At 34.4% G+C, this 9,922-nt stretch overlaps 2 protein-coding genes across 6 annotated transcripts; both read right to left on the reverse strand.

The window, feature by feature from the left end:
- Positions 1-942: 942 nt before the first annotated feature.
- Positions 943-4,831, reverse strand: LOC125860357 (serine/threonine-protein kinase AFC2). Of its 5 annotated transcripts, XM_049540298.1 has the most exons (11): positions 4,632-4,831; positions 3,544-3,736; positions 2,986-3,163; positions 2,837-2,885; positions 2,628-2,742; positions 2,315-2,406; positions 2,040-2,196; positions 1,896-1,960; positions 1,715-1,812; positions 1,501-1,603; positions 943-1,416 (listed from the first exon to the last, which is right to left on the reverse strand). In XM_049540298.1, exons 1-11 carry the CDS (start codon positions 4,731-4,733, stop codon positions 1,270-1,272), a joined length of 1,299 nt encoding a protein of 432 aa, XP_049396255.1. In that variant the 5' UTR covers positions 4,734-4,831; the 3' UTR covers positions 943-1,269. The 5 variants fall into 5 exon arrangements, with proteins under 5 accessions (XP_049396255.1, XP_049396256.1, XP_049396257.1 ...); XM_049540299.1 differs by lacking the exon at positions 3,544-3,736 and having other exon boundaries at positions 2,986-3,180; positions 4,632-4,797; XM_049540300.1 differs by lacking the exon at positions 3,544-3,736 and having other exon boundaries at positions 4,632-4,786.
- Positions 4,832-7,722: 2,891 nt separating this feature from the next.
- On the reverse strand, positions 7,723-9,222 carry LOC125860352 (cytochrome P450 71A6-like). Its single transcript, XM_049540293.1, has one exon. It carries the CDS (start codon positions 9,220-9,222, stop codon positions 7,723-7,725), a length of 1,500 nt encoding a protein of 499 aa, XP_049396250.1.
- Positions 9,223-9,922: the final 700 nt, after the last annotated feature.

Below are 9,922 nucleotides of genomic sequence, written 5' to 3' on the forward strand. Positions count from 1 at the left end.
TTATCTTTAATTTCTACAAAATATTTAGGCAAGAAAATAAGGAAAAAGACACAAAATCTAGTGACAGAAAAAAGAGAGGATGAGTTGAAAACGTAAAAAGGAGTAATGGTAAGAAATTAAGCAAGGAGATTAGGAGAAGACATGGTGACCTTTGCAATTCTTCAATAATATATAGAATAATTAACAATTAATGTAATAGCTTATTATAGACAATAAAGTAATATGCTCATTAAAAAATTAATGGAACTTCATAAATAAGATGGAATATGGTTGATATTTTGATTTAAAAATAAGATAAAATATATATAAAAAAAAAAAGAGAAAAAAAATAGCAATAGAGGCCTTAGAGATGTGCCACATCACCTTTTCTACATTTGGCTTTATATTATATATAGATGTTTTGTGATCTATAAGCTATAATTTTGCGAGTAGAAGCATATATAAACAAATCAAACATGCATGATTTGTTGTTTGATTATTTTTTCTTGGATTTGTTCTTAATATAATCAAACAGAACCAGATATTTTAGATTTATAGAAATTTAAACTTATGAACTGCCGTATCGTGTGACCGTTTGACAGAAAGTGTTAGTTAATGCTGAGACAAAAGAATTCATACTTGGTTTTTCTGATTTAAATTTTTTATATTTTCTGAAATATTCCAGCTTATAGTTCAGGTACCGGTCACAGAATGCAAGAAGAATTTTAGCACCAAGCTTTCCAAGTTCTTTACAGAATGTGTTAAAAAGTATTTTATTTCAACAAAATTCCTTTCTCTTGGGCTGTTTCCGATAAAGAAATTCCTCACCAAATTAGAGTTCCCTTAATGTTAACTAAATTAAAAATCTCTATGAAGAAAATAATATTACATGTTTCACAAATTTGATAATACATGAAGTAAAAATATCTTGCAGGAATCCAAGACTATATCTCACAACTTAAGTACGAAAGCAAACTCCATCCTTAAATTCAATTTTTGTTTGTTAGTAATTGAGGGTTAGATATCAATCATCTTTATACACACAATGGTGGGACTTCCACAACAACCTTAACCTAGTAGTATATATAATAATACAGGAATGCCCCCGAAAAAAACCAGTATTTTGGATTTATTTACACAGGGGCAAGCATCAAATTCACCCAACACCACAATGAGCCAACAGAGTTGGCTTCCGGTCACCACCACATCAAATGGCATTCAAGGTTGGAGGGGCACCATCGTGCAATGGCATTGAGTGCACACAAGTAAAAAGAAAAAACAAAACTTATTCTATCTCCTAAGATGATCACGAGTGAAGAATGGATGCCGCAAGGCTTCCCGAGCAGTTAATCTTTCTGAAGGATCATATCTAAGAAGTCCTTGCAAAAGATTAATAAGATCACCAGCAGAGTGATCCACATGCTGCATGATTATGTTCTGCAATATAAAGCACAATTATTTGTAAACACCATGCAAATTCATTCAACCAAACTGCATAGAAAATAGGATTAGAAAAAGTACCTGAAGACGGGCCAACTTCAACACAGCTTTAATACTATCCCGGGAAGTTGCCCCCTCAGGCCAGTCCAACCTTCCTCTTCTAACATACTTCTCCGCTTGACGGCTGTGATTAGAGTAGGAAGTAATTCATCAATTTACAAAGAATAAGGAAAGAGATCTCTCTAATTGAATCAAGCGAGCCGCTGTTGAAGCAGACAACAAATCTATGACTTACTCCACTCTTTTCAGCATGTGCTGAGGCAGAGGGCCCAGTACTTTCTCCATCATAGCAAGGTGTTCTAAATTCTCGTGTGTTTGAAACAATGCTTCTCCCTAAATGAAGTTGCAAGACAAATTAGTTGGCAACAAATCAAATTCTAGGTAACCAAGGTTAATCCAGATTGAACAGAGCATACCGAACAAAGTTCCACAAGGATACAGCCAACACTCCATATATCACAAGGGTAGGTCCATCCAAGACCTGAAATAGATATGGTGAATTGAACGTTTCGTGAATGGAAGAATAATGGAGAAAACACCTAGATATTTGAACTCCTTACCTAGAATAACTTCAGGTGCACGGTAATGACGAGTTGACACAACATATGTCTGATTCTGACGGTCGTATGTAGTGCTACCAAAATCAATTACCTTTATAGCACTTGATTTTGGGATTCTTTTATAGTAAGAACCATCTTTTGGTGACCTAGAAGACACCTGTATTAAATAATTGGCAAACATGAGCAGTAGTATCAAGAACAAAATACGAAGTAAGGTTGCGTTCAACACATATTGAAGTACACAAAAAAGGGCATAACCAATCAAATAAGCTTACCTTGTAGTCAGGAACCTTTACATATTCTGGGGAGGTGAGAAGTATGTTCTCAGGCTTCAGGTCAGTATGGATAAGGCGCAAATCATGCATAACTACAAGATAAGCCAGATCATAATCAATTACAAGATGGTATATAGTTGGAAAAGTAACTGGAAAGTATGCATGATGACACTATTCAACTGAATTAATGATAAATACAATGCATACAGTCCTGATCATGAGGTACATTTTATATTCAGCACAAAGCCTATCTGCATCTAATATATATGCATGATTGAAGAAAAGAGAAGTGCTCAAAGCTTTTTTTACACACATGCTACACAATCCAACAGTTGTCTTCCAATCTCACGGACAAGATCAATGGGAAATGAACGGTAATTGTTTTTCCGAAGGAAATCATATAAGCTTGGTCCAAGCTTCTCAAAGACCTGTTAAAACCATTTAAGTTCATCCAAAATTTTAATCCCCATAAGATTGTTAGGTGGGGAAATTAACCCATCCAAATCAATCATATATACTTACAATACAGATATGATTACGATAGTCAAACCAGTTCCATATTTGTACGCAACTGCAAGGAACAAACCAATTCAACACTTGACAAATAACAAAATTCCCACGAATGAGTACACAGATTACAATAATAGTAGATTTAACAGGCAATTACTCACCGATTGCCATTGTCATGTTTACCAAGCTGTTGAAGCATTTCAACCTCAATCATTGCTGCATCACGATACTTCTTCATACCCCGAACAATTTTTATAGCCACCATTTCTTTCCTTTCACGATCCCAGCATTCTAGGACCTGACCGAAAGTACCTTCACCCATCTTACTGTGGATCTTATCTACATTACAGGAAAATCTAAAAACCATTAGGGGGATATAGAGCAGATAAGGGAAATACACAGTACACATTCCACAATACTCTCTTCCTTCTTTATTCATTTTAAAGAATCATTTTTGTTATGAATCAAAATAAAACCGAAATAGATGACCATCAAATCAAAGACACAAATAGGAAACATCTAAAAGCTGATAGACATGATAATATCAACTATATTGCTAGTACAGTAGGATTTTAGGAAAAGGTGAATATGTCAAATCATTTTATATAATATTAGGGTGCATAAACTATTATGTGTAACAGAAGTAATCAGATGGTCAGCATAGTAACCAAGGCACCAAAACATAAGTAGAATTTTTTGGTGATGGTAAAGATGATTACAGCGTGATGTTAAATTTTCTCCCAGCTCAAACACAAAATGTCCATCCTTGTCATCTTCTCTCCGAGGGGGAGAACCATTTTGAGCCACTCCCTTAATAGTAAAGGGAGCACTAGTAAGGTCAGTGAGTTGCCTTGAAGATGCATAGCTTGTCACATTCCCAACATCTTGTCCACAAAACAATCCTAGCTGAGCCTACACACAGGCATTCCATTCATGGTATCTTAATACAAAACTAATTTTATTATTACCTTTGGATGCCTTCAAAGTAGTAAATAGAATTCACAAAACATAACATAAAGTAGCAATGTTAATAATAAAGGACTGGGAAAAACAATCAACCAGTAACCAAATACCCATAAATCAATAGTTGGAGCAAGATACAGAAAACAAAGTGCCGCAATAAGGGCTTAGATCAAGTTTATATAATATATCCCAACTTCTAAAATTCATGAAAGACACTACCACAATCGTCTGCAAAGAACTATTTTTTTATGCAAAAACTCTACAGCAAAAAACATTGTTTGGAAAAACTTGCATTTGTTTATTTCTCTAAAAGTTAAGACAGAGTTCTAGCCAATTGTGCAACAGTTCATTAGGCAAATCAATACAGTCCACCCTCTTAACATAGAAATCAGATACACATGAGATTTTTTTTCGAAAACTTGAATTAACATTATGATATCCTTTCACATAAAATTTTAGTCGAAAAGAACTATTCAAATTAAATTGAAACATCATAAATAATCACAAAATCTCAAAAACAGATAGTTCATGTCAGATCTGATTATAAAACGGTCATCAGGAAAAAAATAAGAAAGAATCGGTAACATATAAGTAATTTTTATCCTCACGGCTGAAGAAATAAAAATCAAACCCTGAAATACAAAAACCCAGCTAAATAAATACCATATCATGTAAGAACAACAATAGATCTAATCTAGAAACAACATAGAACACATAAAGACTGAGTCTTTCCCATACCTGACGCGAAATAAACCTAATCTTGATCAGATCTAGCAAAACCAAAGCGAAAAAAACAACAAAGATAGAATAAAAAGATCGATGAATTAGAGGATAGATCTAATACCTTAGGTGGTTCAGGGAGAACATCCCAGCCCAGACGCGCCCTCTTTCTTGGCCGCCGATCAAGATTCGTCAACGGAAAACCGGTCACGCGCTCCGTCTCCATGGCAGAAAGCTTAGAAACCTAGAGAGAGGAAGCTTTAGAGAGAGAAAATAATCGCGAAGAAAGTTGTGATAAGACGTAAGAGATTGATGCGAAATAACAAACCCTAGGGGTATCCACCTAATATTGACCTAACAAATTTTGAAGAGTCGGTTAATCTCAAATCGAAACCGAACAAGTGTCGAGATCGTGTCCGTTCGCGACCTTATCACATTCAAGCTAATATCGGGTTGTATTCGGACTTTTTAAAGCTGGATTAGATGTGTGGGCCTTAACCATGTAATGACCCATTTTTGGGCTTCTCTGCTTCTACAATATAAAGGCCCAACTTTGGCCCATAAAAAAGTGACAAGTTTTTGCAAGGATTGTTCCTACTTCCTAGTAAAACATAACTTATGCCTTGCGAACTTTATCTTATGACTTTTTTGCCAAACCTTAAAAAAGTTGTCTTGTTCAACAAAAATTTAGAGAACTTAGTCTCTATCGGCATAAGTTTGTATAAATAAGTTATGCCTACGAAACTTCTTTTCCTTAATAAAAATAACAAAATAGAGACAGATAAAGAGAGGAACTTTCGGAAAGACGCCACCATGAATTGTATTTTTTAAAATGAGGTCCTAGATAACACGACATGAAGACTTCGGGGTTAGCTCACCCTTGCAGGATTGTGAGTCTTTGTTACGGACATAGAACATATGTTGCCCGTGGCATATATAAGGGGCATGATGACTTGACGTCATCCGCATCTTCTCCAACTTATTATCGACAGTTCATTCAAGATTTTGAACTCAACAATGGCAACAAAAAATGAGGATTGCACTCGTTGCAAGAGTTAACACAATACCTTACTACACGAGTTGACGAGAACCATGCACTATTTGTGCCGGCCTTCCCTAAGACACCTCTCTCTTTTGAGAGGATTTGTGGTATGTCAAGCCTTGATAAGGTTCTTCCCTAATTATTTTTTTTTTTTATAACAAAAATTTGAAATATATTTTAAGCCACCAAAAGAGCAGAAAAAAGAAACTTATATTGGTGCTACTATTTAAATCCAAGAATCTATGCGCACTACTTACAAATAAATTAAAACGAAAAAAGTATTGTATTAAGTATGTAATATAGAATAAAAGTTTAATTAAAAACATTTCAAGAGCACTAATAATCGTAGGGTTTTTTTCTCATCACATAAGAGGGCATTTCAAGAAATACCATTGGTGAAATTCCGTTGTAAGTCTTTAATTTGCCTTGATGATATTGATTATGAGAATTTTTGTACTATTTTCAGACATATTTTCTTTTAAAATAATTGAAATGTCTCGTATTACTTGTTGATGAGCAATATTATCAATTCCTCCGACATTTTGTTTGACCCCATCTTTTTCCTCTCTTTATCATCTTTAATTTTGGCGCTAAGATTTTGCCTGTTGGAACTTCTTGAGTAAGGACCCAAGTAGATAGTACTAGATAGCAAAACAGAAGTTACAAACAAATACGGTAAGGATTTTCTTTTGACATCAATATTACTATTTAAGAATCTCTTTGGTCGGTACTCCTCAGCCATAATTAACAATTGAAGCACAAGTGACCAATATGATTATATAGAAACATATACTTATGTATGTACACTTTGTTGGATATTTTTTGTATTTAATAGATAGAGGTCTTAAATTGAACATACACATCTGTTCATGAAAGAGGATGATTATTATGAAAACTCATTTTGTAATTTATAGAGGTCTTAAATTGAACATACATACATGTTCATAAAAGAACATGACTATTATGAAAAGTCATTTGTTCATAAAAGAATAATACTATTATGAAAAGTCATTTCTTAAGTTCTTAAAATATAAGAACTCTTTAGAAGTAGCAAAGAAGAAAAATCTACATGTATATATACTAGGGCTTTGTTATATATCAAGACTTTATTATTTCCGAAAGAGAATTCTTCTTCATTTATGTTTCATATTTATTTTTCTAACACTTTTTAGAGCTTGGCAGTCTGTTTTGGTTGCTCTATTATTTATATCATTTTTAAAAAGAGGAAGCTGTTGTATAACATCCTATGAAATAAAATAATAAACATCGCTATATCCGTAAGAATTAAATATAATATTTATTTGATTCAATAATCATGGCTTACGACTTTCTTTACTTTGTGGTAATCCACCTTTCTTATACCCTACAAAAATTATATATATTTAATCTGATTTAAGGACCTATGGCTACTTTAATATCACGTTGAAATATATATGTTATTATATCAACAAAATATTTAAACTATTAGGGATAACATACTTTATTTACGACATTGAATTAACAAAATATATATGACACAAATCTTCACACATTGGTTTTATCACTAAATCATATTGTAATTAAATAATATCATTTTAACTTAATATAGGACTTAACTATGATAAATTAGTAGGATTTCGTATAAACACCGAAGGATTTTTGAAAAAAAAAATCTTCAGACTATTGAATTATTTAAATCTCAAGAACTAAGGTTGTAAATACAAGTTCAAATCACCAAAAGAGTAAAAATGTGGGAAGGGGTAAAAAAGATAAAATAGAATTATGATCCTACCACTTGTATCAAGTCCGCCATGAGTTAATTACTTTTTAAAGTAGTACTACTAGATTTATCCTACCACTTGCATCAAGTCTGCGCCATGAGTTTATTGCTTTTAAAGTAATATTGATAGATTATTCTTTCAACTCGATCGGCAGAATTTTTATTTATTTTTAATTTGGTATTTAGTATATCTATTGTTGCCTAACTAAATTCGGATTTATATCTGAAAATTCCACACTCGGAAGCAAAACGCTTGTGGGATGAGTTGAGTACAACGCAAAGAGGGATAAAGAGAGGACCCTCCTAGGACCGAGATTTCCTTAAAAGACAACTTTTTATTGCTATAGGGATGACTGTTATATATAACTATAATAATATATACTAGGAACGAACATTAAAGAAAATATACAAAATTCAAATGCGTGGAGTTGCAACGACTAAGAGAGGGGACTTTCGTCTGACAGTTATTCCAAGAGCTTCATCCACATCCAAGTCTTCCGCTTTTGCTCCATTTGGTAACGAGAATTCAAAATGAAACAACATTCTTGCCAATGCCAACTCATTCACAACCTTAGCGAATGTGATTCCAGGACAACCTCTTCTACCCGCACCAAATGGAATTAACTCAAAATTTAACCCTTTGTAATCTACACAAGTATCCAAAAACCTTTCTGGTTGAAACTCCTCTGGATTTTCCCATATGGTTGGATCCCTGGAGATAGCCCAAGGACAAACAAAGACTTGAGTTCCAGCAGCCACGTCATAGCCCAATACTTTGGTGTCCTTTATTGCTTGTCGGGGAAGCAATGGCACCGGAGAGTGAAGACGTAGACTCTCTTTCATCACTGCAATTAAATAAGGCATGTTCTCCAAGTCTTCCTCTGTCACGTCCGACTTCCCTTGAGTTACTTGCCTCACCTCATCTCTTAATTTTCGCAACGTGTTTGGATTTCTGATGAGTTCATTCATTGTCCATTCTAAAAGAGTGGAGGTTGTATCTGTTCCTGCAGCAAACATATCCATGATAATAGCTTTAATCGAATCCATTTCAATGTTAAAACCGGACTTGTTTTCTTTTTGAACTTGAAGCAATATATCGACAAAGTCTGCTGATCCTTCCTCTTTCTCATCTATCTTCTCCTTGTGTTCCTCAATTACACCTTCCAAAAATGCACTAAACTCCTCAGCTACTTTGTCCACTTTCGCATTTAAACCGTTGAAATGATTCACCCACGCAAGCCATGGCATGTAATCGGCGATGTTAAAAACACCCAATAATTCAACAAGCTCTATTACCAATGACTTGAATTTTTTCCCTTCTTCGCCGTCACAATACTTCCTTCCTAATGCCACCCTGCAAAGCACGTCATTCATCATGGTCACAAACAACTCCGTCAAATCGACAACTTGTGAATTGTCAATTGAGTGGTTAATCTTTCGGAGAAGAAGAGAGGTCTCTTCTTCCCTGATTTTGCTAAATGATTGGACTCTTTTGTTGTTCAAAAGATGAAGCATACAAACACTTCGGGCGTTCCTCCAGTACTCGCCGTATGGAGTGAAGGCAACGTCTTTTGGGCCGAAAAAAAGCTTTCTGGGAATAATGGAGTTGGGCTTGTTAGCAAAACCCAGGTCCTGGATTTTCATGATCTGGGAAGCTGATTCTGCTGAGGAGGCGATTAATACTTGGACGCTGCCGAACTGAAGCATCATCATTGGGCCAAATTCGTTTGTTAGTTTTTGGAGAGAGCGGTGTGGCTGTAGGCCTAATTGATGAAAGTTTCCGATGAATGGAAGTTTTGGAGGAGATGGAGGAAGATTTTTCTTGGATTTTTTGGATGAAAGACGAAGAAGAAATGGTAGCAGACCACATGAAAATAAAAATAAGAAAGAAAAAACTGCAAATGAAGAAATCATTTTCTTTTACAATCGAAGAAAATGATTTAGTATGCATATACTGGATGAATGGAGTTGTCCTCCTTATATAGAAGAGATGAAAGGGCAAAAAAATATAAAATACTAATAATTAAGCATATGAATTGTGATGCAGCCTATGAAGGACAAAGAAGGTGGAGAGTGGAGACTGTTTTGAAAAAGTAAAGTGCTCATATCATCAACTATGAGTATTTAAAATTCAAAGTTGTTAGTATTAAATATAAACATATGTTTTTAACAGACTAATAGAAGAGATGCCGTTTAAACATTGTTACTAAAATTTGCTTGGTTCCATTATTTTATATGTAGAAAATCTGGAGTAAATCCTCTCGGGCTCGCCATGGACACTTTTGCTCCTATTTTGAATCATCTAACACTTCACTAATATTTTGTGAGATATAAGTATTTTCACTTCATAATATCCACAAGTTAAGCCTTAATCCTTTAAAAGAACTTGCGCCCCCATTCGACATGAACTCAATTGCTATGGTCTGACAGAGGCTAACTTAGATAAAATAGCGTTGTAGCTAGATTCAAACTCAGGTCTTATGGGTGGTTCTTCTAGCTTGTACCAACATCACAATGACAAATCTATACTCTTTATGAGTGCACAGTTAATTATATTCTAATTTATGTCAGTTTCTCAAGATAGATATACACCTATACACGTGATTTTTTTCAA

This window comes from Solanum stenotomum, chromosome 3, assembly GCF_019186545.1.
Source record: "Solanum stenotomum isolate F172 chromosome 3, ASM1918654v1, whole genome shotgun sequence".
NCBI classification, from domain to species: Eukaryota; Viridiplantae; Streptophyta; class Magnoliopsida; order Solanales; family Solanaceae; genus Solanum; species Solanum stenotomum.